The 24,889-nt window shown below is 34.1% G+C and overlaps 1 protein-coding gene across 1 annotated transcript; it reads left to right on the plus strand.

Annotated features, from left to right (window-relative positions):
• Nucleotides 1–5,107: 5,107 nt before the first annotated feature.
• Nucleotides 5,108–8,111, plus strand: LOC126704867 (uncharacterized). The gene is made up of 5 exons (XM_050403860.1): nucleotides 5,108–5,194; nucleotides 5,444–5,465; nucleotides 5,562–5,620; nucleotides 6,067–7,165; nucleotides 7,843–8,111. Exons 1-5 carry the CDS (start codon nucleotides 5,108–5,110, stop codon nucleotides 8,109–8,111), a joined length of 1,536 nt encoding a protein of 511 aa, XP_050259817.1.
• Nucleotides 8,112–24,889: the final 16,778 nt, after the last annotated feature.

The following is a 24,889-nucleotide window of genomic DNA, read 5'->3' on the forward strand; positions in this document are numbered from 1 at the left end:
GCATCAGAATGCTCTTTAGATGAACGCCGAGGTGGTTGCTTCCTAGGGAGGATAGCTGAGCTGACATTCAGATGGTGGCAAATGAAGTCTGGATCCACCCAGGAGCTTCATAAGCATTCCATGTGAACACATCAATATTCCTCCTTAGAAACGCTAACAGATCTTCCTTCTCCCAAGGAGGCAACTAAGCTCTAACTTGAAAAAACTTCTCCGGGTCACCATCTATAACAATCTCCTCCAACCTCTCACACTTTGCCTCTTCCGACACTGCATCCATAGATAGGACTGGAATCTTTGATTGCTATGAGCCCCCCTCAACAGAGGCCGAGGACTCAGCCTCGAGTTGATGCATGATTGCAGCCACCAGACATTACTTAGCCATGGATTGACTCCCCACAAGCTCCTCAATTTGGTCCCCCGATAGATATTTCACCTTCAAATGCAGAGTTGAAGAAGAGGCCTCTAGGGCATGAAGCCAGGGTCTAGCTACTATGGCCATGTAGGGAGAATAAGCGTCCACCACAATGAAGTCTACCTCCACTACCTCGGAACCTGCTTGCACGGGCAATCTAATTTGACCCCTTGGGATGACAACTTTCCCATCAAAACTTACCAAAGGTGAATCATAGGATGTCAAATCCCCGGGCTTTCAGTTCAGCCCTTTGTACAAGTCAGGGTACATAATCTCTGCACCACTGCCCTAGTCTACTAACACCCTATTCACATCATACCCTCATATTTTGAGGGTGACCACTAAAGCATCATCATGTGGCTGAATGGTTCCAATCTTGTCCACATCCGAAAAACTCAATGTCGGTCGGATCTCCACTCTAGCCCTCTTTGACTCAGAATTAGAGTCATCAACGGGTAGCCAAGCTACAAACATCACCCTAGAGGGATGAGAACCAATTCTTCCAGGAGCAGCATAGATGACTTTAATGGTGCACAAATGGGGCCTTGAAGGAGCATTCCCCTGAGCCCCTGACCTTGCTTAGTCTCCCTGCCTATTGGGGTGACATAAAAACTATTGTAACCTTCCATCTCTAACCAATTGCTCTAGATGATTCCACAGAGTTCTACAATCCTCAGTGGTATGCCCTCACTCTTGGTGGTATTGGTAATAAAGACTTTGGTTGCGCCTCATGGGGTCTCCACCCATCTTGTTTGGCCATTTGAAGTACGGCTCATTCTTGATCTTCTCCAAGACTTGATGTACTTGCTCTCGGAATACCGTGTTAACCACCTGAGGAGCCGTAGACCCAGACTGCCCAGCAAAATCCCTTCGGGGCCTGCTATTATTGTATCTGTCCGACTTGAAATCCTTCTTGTCCTAAAGGATAACCTTAGCCTTTCCCTTCCTTTACTGCTGGTCTTCCTCAACCTGCTTGTATTCATTAATGCAATCCATAAGCCGATGTACACTCCTTACCGACTTCTTGGTCAAGGACTTTCTCAAATCGTGCTCGGCAGACAAGCCAACCTTAAAAGTCCTTATAGCCTCGTCATCAAAGTCCCCATCGATCTCATTAAACATCTCCTAGTATCTGTTCGAGTACGTTTTCAGGGTCTCCCTCACATGGACATAGATAACAAGGAATCTAAGGGCCGAGGAACCCTACTGCAAGTGATAAAATGAGATCCAAAAGCCCGGTTGAGCTCCTTAAAGGAATCAATGGAACCTACACCTAGGCCATCAAACCACCTCATCGCCACAAGCCCCAAGCTGGATGAGAGTAACTTACACATCAAGGCCCATTCTTGGAGTGCACAGCCATTCTCTGATTGAAGTGGCTTATATGCTCCACAAAGTGTGTTCGACCATTATACATGGTGAACGTGGGTTGAGTGAATCGCCAAGGAAGTCCCTCTCCCTCAATTCTGCGCGTGAAAGGTGATCTAGAAATTTGGTTGAGTGCTCTGCTCATCACATCATTTCCCAAGCCTTTGGAAGATGAATTCCTTTTTCTATGCTCATGATGGTAGTCCTCATCGTATGAGAAAGACTCACTAGGAGGAGTCTTTGATTTGGGTCTATAACTACCATCCTTTTCATCGTCAGAAGATGAGTCAAAGTTGGAGGGAGTTCGCCTTCTCCGTTTGTGGCGTAACTTCCTCTTTAAATGATCAATCTCCAGCTGCATATTCTTAGCATTTTCCTCATGCAAGAGATGGCCCCCACCCCGAGACTGGCTCCTACTAGTATGGGTAATATGCACACTCCCTTCCTGGTCCCTTCTTTGTTCAAGATTACAAAAGTGATCTTGACGGTGAGACCTCATAGATTTTACCTGATTCAGACCTGAATCTACCATAGTTAGACGTTAGACTCACTACAACACCAAAATTTTCCACAGACAACGCCAATTGTAAGGACACAATTTGGATCCCAAGGCCAAAGGATGTCTGAACTTAGGCCCAAAGAGCCCAATATAATGAATTTGTAGAGAGTGAGTTGGAAAAATGGGCTTTAACAAGTAAAGTGGATACAAATGACAAGAAAATGAAGATAGACTGATTTAATTTAAAGAAAATCGTCCTCGGCGAATTTCGAGGAGATCAGTTCTTATGTATTGATTCTCAAGTTTGATTACAAGTTCCATTCTTGATTGCTACAATATTTTTCTCTCAATTTCTCGATCCCCCCTCTCATTGCCTTCTTCCTATTTTATACTATCCCTTTGCCTTCATATCTGCCTTCCACGTGTAGATTATAGTGTTGATGTTAATCCTTGTCACATTAGCACCTTCCTAAAGTCTCTGGAGAGTAACTGTAAGGCTAAAAACTACTGTTCAGGTATCACTTCCTCATTAATGCGGCCAGAGTTAGCTATAGAGTATTTAATGTGGTGGTAGCAACTTTCTCTTGAGATATTTCATGACCTCCTTCTATCCTGTTCCTTCTGGATACTTATCCTCATCAGTGGAATCGTCTGGAACGTTGCTCTTGGTGACAAACTATACCTTCTGACCTCGGCTTTGCTCAACCGAGGAAGTATTCCTCCGTGGGCCGCCCTCTTGGATGATCATAATCAGACTTCACCTCTTTAGAAAGGTGTTTATCCATCCTCAGACTACTTAATGTCCTCCGATTGGGCCCCCGACCCAATACATACATATAGATATGTACTCCTGGACCTATCACCCCTACATCACTAATCTTATCCCTCTACCTTTTTTTTTTCCTCTTGCCAAATTTAAAAGTTAAAATCATGTTTAAAACCCTTTTTTTTTTCTTTTTTTCTTTTTTTAAATCCACGTTATTTCAAAAACCTTCACATTTAAAACTATAATCAGCACTGTTTTTTCCCTCTTCATTACACCTATATCTACAATCCTTCATCTTGTGCCTATGATCTTGATGCTAGGTGGGTTTTTCTATATTTTTCATTTTGATTGATAATGGTTTCTTACTTGATTAGATGTTTCTTTTCTGTCCAAATTTTCATTCATATTTACTTTTTGAAAGTGCTTAAGTATTTGATATATATATATATATATATATATATTTTTTTTTTTTTAATTTTAAAAAGGAGCAAATTTGACCTTTTTTTTTTTGGTTATGTGCTTAGCTATTCTGATTTTGGAATTGTATACAATGGGATTAGTATACATTCACGTTTGTTGGATTAACGTATGGTTTTTTTTTTTAAATTCTATCATTCAATTTTGAATATTGTTTATCAAATTTTTTTTTTTTTAATATTGTATGTCTCCTTCCTTTACCTTTTTTTTTTTTTTTTCATAGTTTCAGGTTCTAGAACATAAATTTATTTCATGTTGGATCTATCATTTGAAGTAGGAAAAAAATCCCAAGTAAAATTTGATTCACCCCCCCCCCCTTTTTTACTTTTCATTTTTTATCCTATCATTTCGCTTTTGATCAATTGCTTACCTCATTGCTTTACCATTTTTTTTTCTTCATATTCACTTTTGTTCATTCACTTTTTATTTTTTATTTTTTGAATTTATGCTATTCCTGGTTCTTGAGTAGGGCTGTCCAAATAAACCGCCCACCCGCCCAACCCGCCCCACCCGACCGGACCGGACCCGGAATCACCCGATCCGACAGCTCCGGTGGTCGGACTCGGGTCCCGACTTCAAAAACCCGACGCCGGCGGGTCGGGTGTCGGATCCCTTCCTCTAAAACCCGTGAAACCCGACCCGCCCGACGTCCATTAAAATCCAGCCATTTTTTCCAGATTCCGACCAGTTTTTCCCAGATTCCGACTAGTTTTCCCGGATTCCGACCACTTTTCCCAGATTCCGACAATTTTTTCCCAGATTCCGACCACTTTTCCCAGATTCCGACTACCTTTCCCAGATTCCGACAATTTTTTCCCAGATTCCGACCACTTTTCCAGATTCCGGCGGCAACTTTTTCCAGATTCCAGCAACTTTTTCACTTAAATCCGTTGATTTCTGGCACAATAAACATCGGATCTGGCCGAACCAGTGATTTCTCATCACGATTTGGCAGAAATCTCGCCAAATCCAACTGGATCTCACCGGATCTTGGATGGCTCGCCGCGTTTCGAAAGATTCCAGTGATAATCGGGTTCACCCGAAACCGACGACCACCCGCCGGCAATCCGAACCGACGAACCCGTTACTGCTGTGGGTCGGTTGCGGGTTGAAAAACGACCACCCGATCTTGTACGGGTCGGTTGCGGGTTGGGCAAAAACCCGACCCGCCCGACCCATGGACAGCCCTATTCTTGAGAATCATGAAAAATATATGGAAAAATTTAAATAGCTTCAGGAGTAATTATTATTTTAATCAATAACCGATCAGTGGTTACTGACCAGTGGCGACGCCACGTATAGGTCAGGGTGTTCCCAGGAACACCTTGACCTGAAAAAAAAAAAAAAAAAAAAAAAAAAAAAAAAAAAAAAAATTGTAACAAAGCTAAGCCAAAATTTATCTGTTCAACTTTCAAGCAAAAAAAAAAAGAAAAGCCCAAAAAATTTTGAAAAAAATAAAAATAAAAATAACAGAGCCAAGCCCACGACGAGCCCAACAGAGCAAACCCACCCTTGCTCCTGCTCGTTGTCGTCGCTCTCCCCTCGTCGTCGTCACTCGCCCTTCATCACAGATCACAGATCATAGATGGTAGATCACAGATCGCTCTGCTCAACTCCAGTGCTCGGTGCTCAGTGCTCCCAGATCGCAGATCCCTCCCTGAGCTCCCTCAAGGTATTTCTCTCTCTTTTTCTCTCTGACTCTCTCTTAGTCTCTCTCTCTTTATCTCACTGAAAGCCTGAAATGAAAACTAAAATAATGAATGTCTCTCTCTCTTTAGTCTTTATTCTTTAAGACTAAATTAACTCAGTAACTCTCTCTCTCTCTCTCTCTCTCTCTCTCTCATTGGCTGGCCGAATGAATGGGCTTTATTTATATTTTGCTTTTTCCTGTTTTTTGTCTTTTTGAATTTGGCTTTATCAGTTTATCTTATCCGTTGGTGTTGGTCAGTGTGTATTCACTGTGTTGGTGAGACATTAATTGTCTTTTAGTGTGTATTGTGATTTGTAAATCTGTGATTATGAAATTTTCTGATTGGTAGGCTATTGTGACTGGGGCATCAGGCATGAGGCTTGTGCTTGTCCATTGAGTGGGTTAGGGGTAGATGGGCTGAAGGGCACATGGGGCTGGGAGCACAATAATTAAAGCGGTGTAATGTGCTGCACATTACATTGCTTTAATTATTGTGCTGCACATGAGAAGTGTAATGTTAGACTCTTTTAGTGTAATGTGCACAAGGGGCTAAATAATATAACAAATTAAAGTAGTATAATTAATGACAAACAAATTAAAGCAATATAGTTTATTGTTACGCTAAACAACAATAATTAAAGCTGTATAATTAACCAATACATTATAAAAGACAAATAAATTAAATTATGTTAGGCTAAATAATAATTAATAATTTTATAATTAATGAAATAACAATATAACAAATTATAGTTTATAAAAGACAAACAAATTAATGAAACAACTAAACAACAATAATTAATAATTTTATTAATATTTCAAATGAACTTATAGTTTATTGTTTATTCTTTTACTAGAATTATGGACAAATATTTGATACGAAAACCACGTACCAAGATTCATCTCCTATGCAAGATTCATCTTTTGTCCTAGATTCATTTCCTGTGCAAGATTCATCTTCATCTTCTAAGCGAATTCGTGTTGACTTAGAAAATCTTCCTTCAGATCCTAGGCTACGACAAAAGATATCATCTTATCATCCTAATAATCATGATGAAATAAGAAGACATTATTTAACAAAAGGCCCTTGTCAACCTGTTCTTTATGATTACCCTGTATCATATTTTTCTAAAAAGCCCCGTCGATTTAGATCCGAATGGTATGTGGGTAGAAAGTGGTTGGAATATAGTATAGACAAGGATGCGGCATTTTGTTTTTATTGCTACCTATTTGGGTGGCACGATGTTGGTAAGCAAGGAGGAGGTGAGACTTTTGTAACGAAGGGATTCAAACTTTGGAATCAGCTTGCAAAGTTAGATTCTCATGTTAGAGGAGTTAATAGTACTCATAACCAAGTTGTCAAGAAGAATGAAGATCTACTGAAGGAAAAGCAACACATTCAAAGTGTTTTGGTTAAGCAATCAAATAAAGATATACTTGATTATCGGGTTCAATTAAATGCAATAGTTGATTGCATGAGATTCCTTTTATGCTGGAGATTAGCTTTTCGTGGTCACGATGAATCTCAAGGTTCAAGCGTTAAAGGAAATTTTCTTGAGCTTCTACAATTTTTGGGGGATCACAATGAATCTATTAATGAAGTGTTGCAAACAGCTCCGAAAAATTGCAAGCTTACCCACTCGGATATTCAAAAAGACATTGTGAATGCAATTGCATGTGAAACATCCAAAGCCATCATCAACGATCTTGACAATGGGTTTTTTTCAATATTAGTTGATGAGTCACATAATATCTCAGTGAAAGAACAAATGTCCCTCGTTCTTCGTTATGTGAACGAAAAAGGAATTATTATAGAGCGGTTCCTTGGTATTGTATATGTTGCAAGTACTACCGCTTTGTCACTCAAATGTGCTATTGAATGTTTACTTTATGAACATAATTTGAGTTTGTCGAACCTACGTGGGCAAGGTTATGACGGGGCTAGTAATATGCAAGGTGATATCAATGGTCTCAAAATTTTAATTTTGAAAGAGAATAAGTCAACATTTTATGTCCATTGTTCATCAACTTCAATTGACACTTGTTGCCATTGCTAAAAATCACATTAACAGTGCTGAATTTTTTTATGTGGTTAGCAATTTAGTAACTGTTGTTGGAGGCTCTTGTAAGAGACGAGATGCTTTTCGAGATGCACAATTTGCCAAAATTAAAGAAGATTTAGAGAATGGTGTACGGAGAAGAGGGCAAGGTTTAAATCAAGAGACAAATCTTAAACGCCCTAGTGATACACGTTGGGGATCATATTATGGGACTATTCTCAACTTGATTTTGATGTTCTCTGCTGTTGTTGATGTACTTGAGATTATTGAAGAAGATGGCCTCTCTGACCAAAAAGTTGAAGCTCGATCTATTATGAGGTCAATTCTATCTTTTGAATTTGTCTTTGCTCTACACTTGATGAAAAGCATTTTAGGGATCATAAATGAGTTGTCAATAGCATTGCAAAAAAAAAAAAAATCAAGATATAGTAAATGCTATGGATCTTGTTAAAGTGTCTAAGCAACGATTGCAAGTGATGAGAGAAGATGAATGGAAATCTTTATTAACTGAAGTATCTTCGTTTTGTACCACGCATGATATTTCTATCTTGAACATGGATGAAACATTTGTAGTTAGTGGGAGGCCGCGACGCAACACACAACGAAAGACAAATTTACCTCATTATCGTGTTGAGCTATTCTACACAGTCATAGATATGCAACTTCAAGAGCTTAACAACCGTTTTTCTGAGGTGAATACCGATTTGCTACTTTGTATGGCTTGCTTGAACCCAAGTAATTCATTTGTGGCTTTTGATAAGGAAAAGTTGATACTTCTAACTAAGTTCTATCCCTATGATTTTCTTGGGACAGATATTTTGGCACTTGACTCTCAACTGTAGAATTACATTTTTGATATGTGCAACAACGACTTCTTTTTAGAGTTTCAAGGAGTTAGTGAACTTGCTGAAAAGTTAGTGAGCACAAGGAAGCATGAGACTTATCCCTTAGTCTATTTGCTTGTGAAGTTAGCTTTGACCCTTCCAGTTGCTACTGCAACAATAGAAAGAAGTTTTTCAGCAATGAAATATATAAAGAATGAACTGCGCTATCGAATGGGAGATCGATGGATGAATGATTGCTTGATTGTGTATATTGAAAAAGATGTTGCTTGTAGCATTGATAATGAGACTATCATGCAACGATTTCAAAATATAAAAACTCATAGAAGACAATTGTAAATTTTATGTATTTACGTGTTTTTTTATTGTTGTTGTTATCAATATATAAAATTTTCTTTTTATTAAATTGTGTAATTTATGCTTGTTGAGGAATACTCTGACAAAATTTCTTGGAGTCGCCACTGTTACTGACCCACTTTTGATTTCTTTACAAATTGAAATGATAGATTAAGAAGCACGGTAGCAGTTGTGAACTTTGATTTTTAGAAGAAGCCAACAAGGTTATTAGAGTTCTAACAATATCAAGAAGAGCAAAGGTTGTTATATGAACTTATGTATCAAGGTGTTTTAATAGAGTTAGGTTCAAGTTATAATAGATGTAAATTGTTGTGATCCAAACTAGAACTATGTATGATTAACCTCATCTCACACATGTAGCACATGCCCATAAGCCTTTTCTTTAATGTCAAAATTTTCATTCACCCCAATTTGATATTTATGTATATTTTTGATGACATTTATGCTTTGTTACTCCTCAATTTGTGGTGCAACCTAGCACAAAAAAAAAAAAAAAAAAAAATGTAAATAGACCAACCACACAAAATAATGTCTTCTTCTTCTTCTTTTTTGATAATTTGATAGTTACAACGGGGGAGGGGATTTGAAGGCCAGATGTTTCATTTAGAAACACCAATTGAGCTAAGAAAAATGCATCAACCAAAAATTATGATGAAGGAAAGTTTTGTCATTTATATATATATATATATATATATATATAAAGAGCCTCTTAGCTCATGCAACAAGTGTGCAAAGAGGCTAGTTTGTTAGAAGATTTTTTGTGTGTATCTAATGACTCTTTTTCCTAAATTTATGTACAGTTATATCTATTTTTTTATATATATATAAGATAAGATTTGCAGCTTCATTTAAAAAATAAAAATAAAAAAGCAATCTAAAATATCAGTTATCTGATTTTTATTTTTATAAATAAAAAATATCATTTTTTTCCCTTCTAAAAAGTAAAAGGGTAGAAATAAACTCTTTTTTTCCCCTAAAAATTGAAAATCAAGTCAAGCATGAACTGTAAGAAACAATTTAACTATACCGTTCTTCTCAAAAAAAATTTAACTACACATTTAAAAAAAAAAATGATAACTTTACAATTTGACGAGGAAAATTATTTTTTCATATAATAAGGATTCTAATATTACACAATTACAATTAAGAGATGGTGACTATCTTTTTCTCAAAAGAGAGAGAGAGAGAGAGAGAGAGAGAGAGAGAGAGAGATGATGATTACCAATTTAATGACTACCAAAATTTAATGAACCGTAAGAATCAATTTAATGACGACCAAGATTTAAGGTTTATTGTTACATACCTTCCTTTCCAACCGTGTTGATTATCACTATCACAAAATGGCTTTAGCAAAAAATCTGCATGAATTCAATGTTTTCTTTTCAAAACAAAAAACAAATTCAGTGTATATTTGATTATTTATTTTTTCTATAAAGAGGATGAGATGAACTTTACCTTTTTCACATTTCCTTTGATGTTACATTCGTGGATCCTTTGGCAGATAATTAAAGGAGAAAAAACTATACACAAACTTAAACTTGTGGAATCATTCAAATCAAATTACAGACTATTACAGTTTATAGCAAGAAATTACAAATAAATAACTAAAATTCTGATATTTCAAACTATATTCGTTTACAAATTTTGTTTATTGGCATTCGTGAAATCCACCCCTTTACATAAAAATTCAGAAATGGATTGAACGTATGCATTTGTAAATCTCTTTCGTAGTAAAATCAAAACGAAAAATAAAAAATATCAATATTTCAAGGCAAGTCTTCTTTTCTTTTTCAGTCTCTACTTTGCCGCCTCTAATGCAATCGTGATGATCCTCCGGAGATGATCAGGCTCTGATAGCAACAAAAGCGCAAGGATTCTCAAAATGCAAAACGAGTTTGGTTAGAAAAAGGAAATATATTATTTTATATTTCCTCTCTTTTTTTTCTTTTTGCTATATTTTTTCTCATGAAATAAACAGATAACAAACATAAACATGCACCTAAACAAACCGAGCTCTGGTTTTCTTTTATTTTTCCACATTTCTCATTAGCCAAACAGGAAACGAAGGAAACATAGTTTTAAGCGAGTGAAAGAGAGTACTGTGTCGAAGTGAGAGAATGAATCCATCAATAGCAAAGTAATAATCTCAAGACTAGCCTCTAAGCACACGCGTGCTCAGAGACTCTTCTATTTTTTAGGTAAAATTTAATAATTTGTATCAATTATAATTTGAGATTACTACATTTTTCAATTACAAAATACCTAAGGGTGTGATAAAAAAAATATTTCATCCAGAAACGCATAACACTCACCATACTCTTAGGTAATTTTTTCATTACAACCCTAAGTTTTTTGTGATTAGAAAATGTAGTAATCCCAGATTATAATTGATGCAAATTATTAAATTTTACCCAACAATTAGAAAAGCCTCTGAGCATGTACTCTCAGAGGCTAGTTTGGGATTACTATAGTAATATATATTGCTATTGTTTGAATCTCTATATATGAGTATTTGCTTCAATTTTTATTTACTTACAAATTTTTTGGCCTCAGATGTACATCCTAAATTGCTAATTTTTTCACCATTGGAAATTCTTTGAATGATGAGCCTCTAAAATTTATGACATTAGAAGAGATGAATGAATTAAAAAATTATTATACTATATTAATGCATTAAGTACTTTACCTGAGTCTGCATTGAAGTACACACTTGTTGGATAATTTCGTCCATCAATTTTTTTTTTTTTTTTAATAAATTGGGCATCCTATTCCATCCTTTGATTTCTTTCTTTGAATTCAGCTAGTAACTAGGTCAGCGTTTTTACCCGAGTCTCCAATTCCGTAACCCTCTAGTCGCTAGCATGGGATGGTGGTGGAGTCATAGTGTACTCTTGAACGTCTTTCATCCTTCTACCATATGGAGTCTATCCAAAACCCACCCCACGTAGCCATCCATGGTGCTTTGGGCCTATCACCTGAACAAACGCATTATTTGGTGCCTAAAGGACTCCTCAACCATTGTTCTCTCTAGTTAATTGGGTTCCAAGAACAGTAATGTTAGTTTTTAGATCCCTGTAAACTAGATTGTTTAACCTAATTAATTAACCAAGTGAATACTTGGGTTTATTATTCAGATCTAGGTTAAAACAATAAAGTCATATCATGTAAAGCAGCGGAAAATAAATAACACAATGATATGATCATCCAGGAAAACCAAACCGGTAAAAAACCTGAGGAGGATTTAACCTAACTATCCTCAAGGTAAAAAGCAAATCCACTATAGAGAATTGAAGTTTACAATAAGACTTAGACCACTAACATCCTATTGCTATCACATGTAGAACTTACTGACACGACCACGTGCAGGCTCCGAATCCATGAACTCCTTCTTTATTAGGCCTTTGCAACACAAGCACTCACACTTGTGACTTTGAGACTCCACTCAAAAAGAGGCACAAGATACACTCTAATCTCTCTAAAAAACTCTGAAAAGCCTCTCTAGGGTTAGCTTATAATGTCTTTTAAATATTGGAAAATACGACTTGCGATTTAGGCTTCAAATAGTCAATTATGGGCTTTTTACGTTTACTGATTTTTTGCTAATATGCAACTTTCAATCGATCAAGTACCAGTCGAGTACCAATCGAACGAAACAAATTGTAACTCGTTTTTTTCATTCCAAACTTTAGTTTTTTGTCTTGGACTTCAATGTAGACCATTCTAAACCAATGAGACTTAGTTTTTGTCATGGTTTGCCAACATTACAAACTCAAAACCTAACAAGTAAGCAGTTCTTTCATCCTCGCCTTTTTTTTCACAATTGTACCAAATAACATATTAAGTTCTACATATAATGCAAATAGTTTCTTGTATTTATAATCAACAATTACCTAGTCATTTGTGAATATAAGTAAGGCAAGAAGGATGAACATAAATAATACTTACAATGTTTTGAGCGGCTTGTTTAGTTATAGGACACCTATCTTTATGTCTATATGCTTTCGCGTAGACCCCATCACGCTCTACCGATGCCTCTTTTTCTTTTTCCTACAACACATTCATTGTATCCATTACAATAATAATATGGTGAAGACTTTTTTAAGCCTATATACTATAGTGTTTGTAGTGTAGCTACCCACGTTCATTCAGTAGAATATATAAGCATTCATGTGGAGCATAACAGAATATATGGTAACATGTAAGTACAAGCTATATATGGCAATGCAACTAGAGCTCAAATTTGAACGTATAGCCTATTTAATAGATTCACCTTTTTTAGCAGTACTACTGTAAGAAGGTTCATACCATGATAGCAACCAATTTGCGTAACTTCTTTGTCCAATTATAGGTATTTCATGTTGGAGTCTATGACTGGCTTTGTTCTTTGCAGCCAATGTCTACGAATGCATTCTTGCAAATGACCACCAAACAACATCAACAGTCTAATATACTAAGTAAAGTCCAATAAATCAAATAGTTATTACCACGAATCATAGCAAGGTAGAAATAATTAGTACCTATACATCCTCATCAAATCAGTAATCCACTAACTTGCTCCACTGTTCTGTATCCATAGTCTCTGGTGCACTCCGCAGCACCTCTTCTTTCGTCATCCCCTCCAAACATTGTGCAGCCTTCAACTTGTTCCTATGACCCCTCCTCAATTTCTCAAGTTGTTGCATTGCCCACTCCTCTTGATCCTTTAGTTTGACTTTGTCCGCAGGGATGGCCCACCATCTCTAAAATCAAACGCTTAGCCAGCATATATGGCAAAGTTAATCCTGGTCATGATGAAAATTAGCACAACTACTCATAATAACACTCTAGTCTATATTACCTCAACTAGTACAACTACGCATAATGACAATTAGTCCACCTAATCACATATAGAACAACTACTTATAATTTGATAATATTAAAGCAACATGCCAAAGTTGTTGTCACTATTACCTCAATTTCTACCTAACACTCTCATCTATACTGTTTTGTCACATTCGGCCAATAAGGAGGCACAAGTGGGCAAATATAGTACATGTTTGGGATTGTGCCCAACCACTTAGTGAATGTCACCCCATTATCCCCAATCGGTTGGCCTTCGGTGTTCACCTCCAAGAAATTCATTTTTTCCCAACGGTAGATTCCATATATCAAGATAATGCGTACACCAACGAGTTTTACGCCTGCTACCAGCAGGGGTTGCTAGGGCATCATCGATATCTAGTAAACCACCATTACATTAGTCTAATAGTTTAAACCGTTGACATAAAACAATGAAGTTATAAATGTCAATAGTATAAATTGTCTTTCTAACAACATTGACTATCATCGAACATTATGATAAATTTTTTGTCCACAAATAATTATTTAAATAATGTAATGATGTTTAACCTATAGCAGCGCTTCTAAAGATTTTTTCAGCGTTTTTGAAAACGCTGCAAAACACCTCTCATTACAAAAAAATAAAAAATAAATAAATAACACATCACACCATATTCTTTCATCCGTTGGAACAACGACTACAAAAACAAAACTTCAACCACAGCGGAAACTGCAGACCTCAAAATGAACTCACAGCCATATAAATATACCTAACACAACACAAACCAAACTTCAAGCTAAACCAAAACAAAAAAATACCCATTCAAAAAAAAAAAAAAAAAAAAAAAAAAAAAAAAAAAAAAACAAACACACACAACCAAAATAACTACCAACTAGAGATAGGTAAAGAAAGAGAGATGGAGAAGAGATCAGGTAGGGGAAGGGGTGCGGTGGGTTTTGGGTAGGGGAAGGAGGGGAAGGGGAGAAGAGATATATACTAAATTGTAATTTATATACTTAAAGTTTGGGGTAATTTTAACTTTGTCCCTAAAATTTCAATATTTTGATCTACTTTCCTAACTTCACCAAGTGTTTGGATTTTCTCCATTAAGGGCGGAGGGAAGTGCGGGGGAGGGGTTTTCCCAAAAATACCCCCCCCCCCTTCTATTTTAATATTAAAAAGTAAAAAAGTTTGAATAAATTTTAGGTAATTGCCCCTCTTCATTTTTTTTTTCAAAAAATATAAATAATCTTTAATTTATTGTTGTTTCATTTATTTTCCTTTTAATATTTACTTTTTGTTATAAATAAGTCATTAATTTTAGGAGTATTTAAATTATATGTTGACAATATTATATAAGTAAATCTCTCTAGCAATTTTTTTCCCCAAAAATAAAGTTATACAAATTTATATTGAAAGAATTAAGAATACCGAAACACAATGATATATTTAGTTTGACATCTCTTGAGAAAAATTTCTAGCTCCATCATTGGCTCTATTCCTTTAATTTTTGTTGTTGAGATGGTTGTTAAGTTCAGCCTCAAAATGCCACGTGGATTAGTTCTTCATTCGGATAGTGTCACATCAATTAGTTGTGCATCATCACTTAATTAATTTAATGAAAACTACTTTTATGTTAAATATAAAGTAACATATGATAAATTAAAATTTTTATATATTTATTTTAGTTCATCCCAAAAAGAATTATGACTACACCATTGTACTTATAATTGTTACTATCACAAATCAACATTTACACTTTTTTATTTTTTTTTGAGATTTAAATACTAAATATTTTTTTTGAAAATACTAAATAGTGTTAACAAAATTAGTTTACATATCATGTAAGAATGAGCTATGAAAAATTTTCGAAAAAAACAAATTGTGATATAGTTAATATAGATAGATAGACTTAGGGACGGGATCGGTTGTGTGGTAGAAACTGGCTCTCTCATTCGTGTCATAAGCACCTGAAGCAGCAGCAAACACAAACATGCCAACAATCAAAAGAAACTCTGGATCCATGTCTACTCCAATTTTCATTTTTTCACTTAACAAATAACCTATAAATATTGATCACAATACTTACTTTAAGTTATAATGCTAAAAAATTCCTCACAATTTTTATATACAAGGGCCATCCTATCAAGGCAATGACCCTTAATCCCTCTAGCTATTAGAGGTGAGTGGCGGTGCCAAGCAACACAGCCCTTTTTTTTTTTTGAGTTAATGTTGTACACTACTTAAGCGGTGCATTTCCATTGCAGACTTTTATTATTTTATTTTATTTTTTATTTATGAAAAAATGTAGTTTGGAAACTGCACTTTTCTTACCAAAGAATTTTCTTTTTCTTTTTCTTTTTTTTTTTTAAATTAAAAACTTTAATTTTGTATCTTTTGGTAAAGTGTCATTATAAGAAAGTTTGCTATTTTCAATGGTTGAAACCGTCGAAAAAGTGTTTTCAATGGTTTAAGTGACCGTTGAGAACCGTCACTAAAAACTATGTCAAAATTTTTTTTACAGCCTATGTGACGGTAAAAAAATGTGATTCACCTTTATCAACAATTATTAAACATCGAAATATTATTAAAAACCATTGAAAGATATGTTGTCTTGAGATAAATTTCAACAATTTGAAACTGTTGAAATAAGTATTTTTTTTAATAAATAAATAAACAAATTTGGATGCAGTCCTTCACATGATCAAAATTTAATAACCTGATTCAAAATATAAACATAAACATAATTGTGCAATTTCAAATTAAACTCCATTCTCATATAAAAACCAAAGCATCAATCTAATTTTCAATTATTCAAATAGTTCCAAGTTTTCAAAATGGCTAATTAAAAGAAAAAAAAAAATTTGAAACCCATTGTGCTCCATCAATTATCCTCAACTAACAGATATATGGAGAAGTGCCACTTCCCAACAAAGAAGGCTAGGCGCCTAGGCCCATGATGAAAGCTAGTATCATTGAAAAACAGATGATGCATCATTTCTTCATGTACTTCCCCGTAGAGGAAACCCCATCCCTCCTCCCATATTTTCCTTACTCCATAAAACACATACATCCACTCTAACAAGTGCATATCCACCCAATTTGCTCCAGGTTTCATTGTAGATATTACACCATTGTGTGCATCAAGGACAACCTGTAAACCACATAAAATTGGGTAAGACTTAAGTGAGGAGCTATCTAAATTTTATTAATTGTGGACCAAAAAGTCAAGGCCCAAAGGTAAAAAATTGAAATTAAGAGTATAGATAGACCAACACCAAGAATACATGCCTTTTGATAGAGATATCCAACACAATTTAAGGATGATTCTTTTGTGGACCAATCTATATAAAATTCTAGTATCATCATCAAATTCAACAGCAAATGAATAAACTTATGAATGATAAATGATTAACAAACTAAACTGATTGGTAAAGTTAGGAAGAACTATCAGATTGAGCTAGCTGAAATGGCTTATCCTAGTTCAACAGAATCTAAAATACGGCTTGGAAGTAAATTGTACTAAATAACTATTTTGTAGCCCCTAATTAATTCACACCAAACATGTAGGGTGTACGAAATTAAGATAAGCCAAAGGCAAAACAAAAAGAAGATATTAATCAAGCTCAATACACAAACCTCCATAATTTATTGTTTAACTACCATAATAGATAATGCTTCACACAAAATGAGCAAGTCACTTAATATAAATAACACAATAGATTAGGCTTCACACAATATAAATAACACAATAGATTAGGCTTCACACACAATGAGCAAGTTAGTGGGGGCAAGAGTATCAATGCACTACAAATATTGATAATGTAAATGAAGTCAAACTGGCTCAATAAAATACCAAGGTTTCTGGAGAATAATGTATCTTAGATCAACTTGACTTTTCTTTGTTTAGAGACACGGTCATACTCCAAATGATATGAAATATAAATCACAACAGCCTAGAACCTATATAATGATGGTTCAAAAAACAAATGCCATGAATTGACACTCACAATGAAAATGATCTATAAAAAAAAACACCAAACTCACCTTTGTTTTAATTCCAAGTGCCAATGACAATACAACAACTATGATCAAGATGATAAGGTTTAAATCTTGCCAACCTTCCCAAAGAAGCCTCTGCAAGAAAATAATGGAGCATGGAAACAAATAAAGAAAAAGAAAACCAAAAGAAAATGACAGAATTTAAGTTTACATTAACACGAAGAAAAAGAAAACCCATACCCAAAAATTTCCTTTATTCCTCCTTGCTATTTCTTTTATTTTACAATGTCTATCACTTTGTGCTTGCCTCATTTATGTGCATTGGTGGCCTTAACCCAAGCAGGAATAAAGCAGTTACTTCTTTATTTGCTAACTACAACTAAAGAAATGTTTTAAATAGCTATAAAAATTTATATTCTTTTGTATAGTTTATTTAAGATTGTATCATTTCCTTAGGGTGCAATAAACAGGCAAAAACTTGTCTTAAGTTGAAATGATTACAAACCAACTTAAACTACTGAACAATTAAGTACAAAATCTCTACAAATAGAAAGGCAACTACTAGAAAGTGCAAAATTCTACAAGCCATAAAACATTGACAATGGCGTGGTCAAAATACAAGAATAATGCTTTAGGGTGCAAAGGAAAGGCAACAATATAGTAAACTATTGATAGAAAGAGAACAGACGTGTATGAATACTTAATTTATATATTGTTGCATGTGTATTTCTATACATAGATGGACAATATATATAGGCCAAATGCTAGTTGACTAGAGGGGACAAAGGATCCTTGATTGAGACTAAAATCAAAGACTTCCAGTGACTTTAACATAGAGCTTGATGCAAAATGCCTAATTAGCTAGCTAACAAATAACAATGTTCCCCCACCAAAAAAAAAAAAAAAAAAAAAAAAAAAAAAAAAAAACAAACAAACAAACAAACAAATAACAATGCCACTAACCTATTGATGGGTTCCTTACACTCTAATTTTAGGAACTTACTACTCCAAATTGAACACCATCATGTATTTAGGAAAGCTAACCAATGTGCTAATGCATTGGCCAAGTTGGGTTCTTACCCTCCACCATTTTTTATGGGGCAGGTACCCTTCGAGCTAAAACTCATTAGCGATCATGATTTGGTCATTATTATCCATTGAATAGGTAACTGCTGCAATATGGATGAAGCATGTTGTCACAGGACACTTTCATTTCATCGTAACAAAAATGGATGGTTGGAGCTTTGTCATCCATTCCATGTCAGTTGCATTAGAGAACATAGGAAATGCAAATATGTCAAATATTACAGTGAATTGTTACGTAGGAAACTTCCATTTTCTACCACAGTTTCCTATACAACCAAGAAGGCATACAATGATGTGATGTGGGGGAAAGGCAAAGGGGACACCAATAATGAAAACAATGTCACAGGAAAATCCTTTCCAATAATTACTCATAACCAAATCTTGACCTCATAATTTAAATCGGTTATAATATAAAACAAAAATTCAAATGGTGACTATGAATATTATCATGAGTTAACATGCAGCTTATACTTCACAAAGCAGTTATAATATATTACAAAAAAGTTATTTAAGGTCAAATTTTCCCTACACTGTTCCCAAAGAAGAAACAAAGTATAACTTGTTGTTCATCAAAGCAATGATGAACAACATGGTTAAGCAAAGTAAGCTATAGACAAAAAGAACATGAAATAGAGAAAATAATGTTTTGATAATCAAACCTTGTTAAATGTGTAGATGCTAGAAATACCATAGGTTCCACAAGTTTTTTGCAAAAATGAATGAAAATCAGACTAATAAGTTCATTTTTCACCTTGATGATGTTTCCACCCTTAGTTTTTCTAATGAATAAGTGATATTATTAATCAACAAATCAAACTAGAAATATAAACACCAATTCTCAATAGGGGAAACCTAAGACTCCAACAACATAGGGTTAGAAGTCAAACACCAACCCTTAACTTGTTCTAGCACTCAAAACAGAGAAAGAAATGTCCCACTTACTACATAAGACCCTAAAACAATGTGAATTGGTCATTGCTTTGCAACTACCTGCACACAACCTCACATAATTTTTGATCTATTGCATTAAAGCCTCTTCTAACAAGATTCTTCCATTAAACATTGTAGCATTTCTCTGAATCCAAACATAATACATTGATGCAGCCCAAACTAGTTTACAAAGGGGAGGATGAACCCTCTTTTCTGTAGATTAGTTAAGGGGAATTATTTGAGCCCTCTTCTCCCCTTTCTTCTCTTCTTAGAGTTTTATTTGTCAAGAAACTCACTTTATCGTCAAGGAAGGTACTTCATCAGCCTCTAATTTTGTCTAGTACTTAATCCTTGAAGGGAAATTTCTTCAACCAAATCAATTCAAACAGATTAGTCTAATGGCTCCTTTTTCCCTTCACTGCCCTCTAGCAAATGAAGCTCATACAATGTCTAATGCCATATTCCAACTAAAAATTAGTCTAAAACCAACAACCAGCCAACTTTGGTGAAACCAAAACCTCTGGGACATGGTCCCATAAACACACCAGGGAATATAATCCCAAAAAATCAATACAATTCTTGATTTTATAATTCTAAAAAAAAAAAAATAGCCATGGTTTCACTACAATTTTTCACAAAGAAACTATAATATCAAAGTAACTTATTATGAATGCAATGGCTACAGTTAAAAAAAAAAAATTAAAATTAAAACAGTGAGGAACAAAATAGGAACCTAAAAGCTTGAATACTAAGTTGTAAGCCCTAATAAGCATTTTTAGCTCCAAGTCTGCAACTATACAACTACATTAGTTTTAGCTGCGAGATTTTTATTATTATTATTTTTTTAATTTCCATCAATTCAATATCTATGAATAATTAAGAAGATAACCTATTTTCCTTCATTTGCCTAAATTTTCTCACAAATCAAAGAGAACAAAACTTGAGTTTTGCTCTTCACTTTTCACTCTTCGGTAATTTGCTCTTGATTACGAGAGAGATGTAAACTATGAGAGCGAGAGAGAGAGAGGGTGCGAGAAAGAGAGAGCTATCGTATAAAACTTTATTATAAGCTCCATGTTCTTTATTTTAAACATTTTCACCAATATTTCATTTATATTTTCCATGTTCATCAAACCGTTGATAAAACATTTTATTTAGTTTTTCCACATTCATCAAGCCAGTGATAAAACATTTCATTTATTTTTTCCACGTTCATCCGACCCGTCGATAAAACATTTCATTTATTTTTTCCGCGTTCATCCAACCCGTTGATAAAACATTTCTTTTTTTTTTTCTTTTTTTTTCCGCGTTCATCCAACCGTTAATAAATTTTTTCCCTATTTATGTTTTTCTTAACACTTATTTCAATAGTAATGCAGAATGTGGCCGGAAATAAGTATGTGAATTTCCCTCCTTTACTCAATGGTTGAGTATAACTGTAGATAATTAAAGCTTTTATCAACACTTTTTAGTGACCGCAGATAAAAACGTGTTGAAAAAACTCAAGTTTGTTGTAGTGTGTGATAGCTATCGTGTTAGGTAGCTGGCTCTTTTTTGGATCAAATGGGTGATACAATCTCTTTTGTGTTCTTCTAAATAAATTATTAAAAAAAATAAATAAAAATAATAATAAAACCTCTTTCGTGAGGTTCAGGACCTTTTTTAATTATTTATTTATTTATTGAATATCATGAATTTTAACAATATTTTTTAAGTTCTCGTTTATGGTGACTTTAATGGTAGACTTTGACTACAGTTTTTGAAATGTAATTTGAATTTACACCACGATAAGGTTGAGTTATTTGTTTATTTAATTATATATGCATCTTCTGAGTTCAGAGTTTTAGCCAGCCTAATGAGAGAAGGATACATAATTACATTATAACTAAACACTTCCATTTCATTATTTATCATGCGAGAGACATGCTTTATAATTTTTATTTTTTTATTTTGAGGAAGTACATGGTTTATAATTGATCATACTAACCATCAAGTTTTGTTAGGAATGGGACTTTGAATCTTAAGAAATATTATTAATTGGCATAAAATATTGCATTGAATGGAAGCAATTCTGATGAAGTTGGTATTGTTTTAAGAGTAATGTTACAACTACAAACTATTTTATAATATTTTTACAAATTGTTGACATGGCCAACTTCTTACTGATTGTCATCTAGGCCCACGACTAACATCATTTTTTCATTTACCAATAATTATTCATCACATCAGCAGTTTGTAAAAAAATTAGTATCTTTAACATTACTTTTGTTTTAATTGATACTATAAAATATTTTAATTTATGACATTTGCTCTATAATAATTGTTATTTATTGTTATACCCAATAAATTAAGTCTTTTTTTTTTGTGTGTAGGTATGTCATTTTTTTTTTTTTTTTTTGGTAGGTATGGATCAAACCCTAAATAACATATATAAGTGGTATTGCTAAATTATAAGAAATATTGGTTTATTTTTTTATTTTTGAGAAGGAAATATTGGTTTAATTGGACAGTGCAATGAAACGTTTTATAAAATATGCTGAAGTGCAATACTTAGAATAATGGAAGAACATAATCCAACCATCAACGTATGTAGAAGAGTGAATAATCATTAATCAAGAAAATAAAAATAATTTTTATATCAGGATTCAGGATTGCCCTTGGACTAGAGCAATTTTGGGTTCATCTACCTGGAATCTTACAATTAAACCTCTTTCATCTTTCTTTGCAAGACTGGTTTTAAATCAATTCTACAAATGAAACTGAAGTGATTTTGGCCACAAGTTCCCCTGGAACATGTTTTTGCTCTAACGGTTTGGCAAATATGGTTTTAGCTAGAAACGAAAGGATTTTTTTGCAATATATACATCCATATCTCAATCCCAATAATATATAAGTCTCTGCATTTAGCTCTTGAATATTTCTAGCTATCTCGCCTACCCTACTAAAATTATAAAAATAAAAAAAAAATAAAATAAAAAAAATAAATCATTTCAAGAAAGTTGAGGGCGGATAAAATATGATATTGACACTCAGTTTTGGGGCATATATCCCATGATTTAAAACATGCAACAAGACTGATATATAAGTATGGTTTTGATTTAGAGGGGTGAAAAAAAACCAAACAAAACAATTTTTATTTGAAAACCGTGATAAGTCATGGGGCTACCAAAAAGGCTTGATATCAAGATAGATTTGGAAACTCAACATTAGCCATTGTAACAATGTTTTACGCGGTGGTCCTGTCCATTATCAAGATCTTATCGTTCTTTTGTAAATGACGATTTGAACTAAATGGTATTACACCAAGGGAAACATCCCTCGTGCTGTCATTTTCCAAATCAATTGTGCTTTAAAAAGAGGTTTTTAATACGTAAAAACCACAAAAGCATAGATTCATATACTAGTTTAACAGAGAAATTAAAAAAAGGAATATATATAGGTTCTTCTAGGTCGTAGTATTTATTTCAACATCCTCCATGGCCCTTTTAACAAATTTCTTGAATTAAATATTTTCTTTTTTCGCATTTTTTTCTCTTTTTCCCCTTTATATTTGTAAGAGGACAAAAGTTTGGTCCGTACCAAGCCCAAGCGGAGTATGTTTAAGTTTGGGCTCTGCCCAAACTTAATGAACATCGAGCTACTACGTAGACGGATGTGTCCCCGATGGGCATATCTGAACAAACCTCTCTATTCCCGTAGATGGAAAGTAGTGCTTTTAGGGAGTCCGCTAGCCGAACATAAGATTCAACATCTGACACAAGTTACTAGAAAATCATCCCTGTCCTTGTCCTGCGATTTGATAGGATTAAACAATGGCTTAGACCCAATAAGCCACCCAGATCCCGCAAGTAGGGGGACCCACAGGCACATGGAAGATTCGCCCATCATGACATAGCCACTCATGGGAGGGTATATAAATGGAAGAGGGGTTCAAGATGAGGGGTTGGAACCTAATTGAGGAGAGAGAAACACGAGAGAGAAGAGTGAGAATAGAATGCAGTCTTGGGGGTAAGGAAGTCCAGCTTAGACTGGGTACCTTGGCTAGCTACCTGACAGTCTCCTCAGCTAGCCAGGTTTCTAAGCAAGTGATTATCAAAACACTATTTAAACACAGCCTACTATTAGATAAACTACTTCTGAGATCTCTTATTGTGAGCTAAACCTAATTCAAAATGTTCATGCCCAATCAGCCTAAGGTTGTCAGGAAAGCACCACCACAATATTGATTTTTATCTTTTCTGCAATGCATGTTCCTTTAAGACCAAGTAAAGCTCCATATTGATATCTTTCATGCTTCTCGCCATAAAATCTGGAGGTTATTGACAAAGTTATATAACTCATGGTTGATTTCTTAAATTCTGTATGAATCTGATCCAAGGCCAAATAAGGCACGTATAAAACTTTCTTAAGAATTCCTGCATGACAAGTTTCATGTTTCTATTTTAATAATCCACTTCATGTTCATGGAATTTATTAGGTACTTACGTAAGAACGAAGCACTTACTTTTCTTCCTTTTCTTGATTTTATTAAACTATTTTGATATATATGCTGCTCGTAGAATATGTTGTGAAGAGTGTATTTATATATATATATATATATATATATAAATATATTTATATATATGTATGTGTGTGTTTCCCTTCTTGTTTTTAACAAGCGATGGAATTTTGCATTCACGATGTATTAATCTTGGAGGTAGTTCTCCTTAAAAGAGACTGGCACCAGACTAGATTATACTTTATAAGGCTATTGATAACCAATATATATCAGAATAAAGATTGTGGTTTTGCCATATTATTTAAAGAAAAATATATTAATTAAGGTATTACAAATATATTAATTGATACTCTTTTAGAAACGCCACACAAGATTTCACTCCAGCAACTTACGAAGCCATTGTGAAATCTTGATTGTCAATAGACAGAGCCTCTAACAGTACTGTTAGAGGCTCTGTCTATTGACAATCAAGATCTATCTCCAATTCCAAGGTTACATTTCTATGATATTAAAAACAAATGAGTTTTTAGGTTATGGATTACAGGCAAGTTTTAATTTGTTAAATTTAATATAAATGTAGAATTTTATGTGGCATTAAATTTTTTATTTATTTATTTTTTGGGTCAAATGTGGCAGAATTATGGAAGATTCAAATTTACGGCAGTCATTGATCAAGAAGAGTATTGTTTTGAAAATTGATGGGCTGTACTAAGCCCCATAAACTACGTACATGACTCACTTTTAACGTTAAAGTAAGTTTTCTAATATTCTTTTGCGTCAAATCTACTTTATGCAGCCGTATTATAAACATTTTATTTATATATATATATATATATATATATATTATAAACTTATAACAATAAGTTTCTTTGTTTGTAAAAGTATATAAAATCTATGTGATTTATCCGTTGACACGAAGTTTCTTTAAAGTTTTATCTCATAATATATATATATATATATATATATATTTATGAACGTTTAAATATTTGTTGAAATTAATAAAAGGTGAGTTACTTTTGTAATGACATATGTTCGTATTAAAAAAAATATTTCCATATAAAATAATTTGTGCTTTGTGTTACACTT

This window comes from Quercus robur, chromosome 11 (assembly GCF_932294415.1).
Source record: "Quercus robur chromosome 11, dhQueRobu3.1, whole genome shotgun sequence".
NCBI classification, from domain to species: domain Eukaryota; kingdom Viridiplantae; phylum Streptophyta; class Magnoliopsida; order Fagales; family Fagaceae; genus Quercus; species Quercus robur.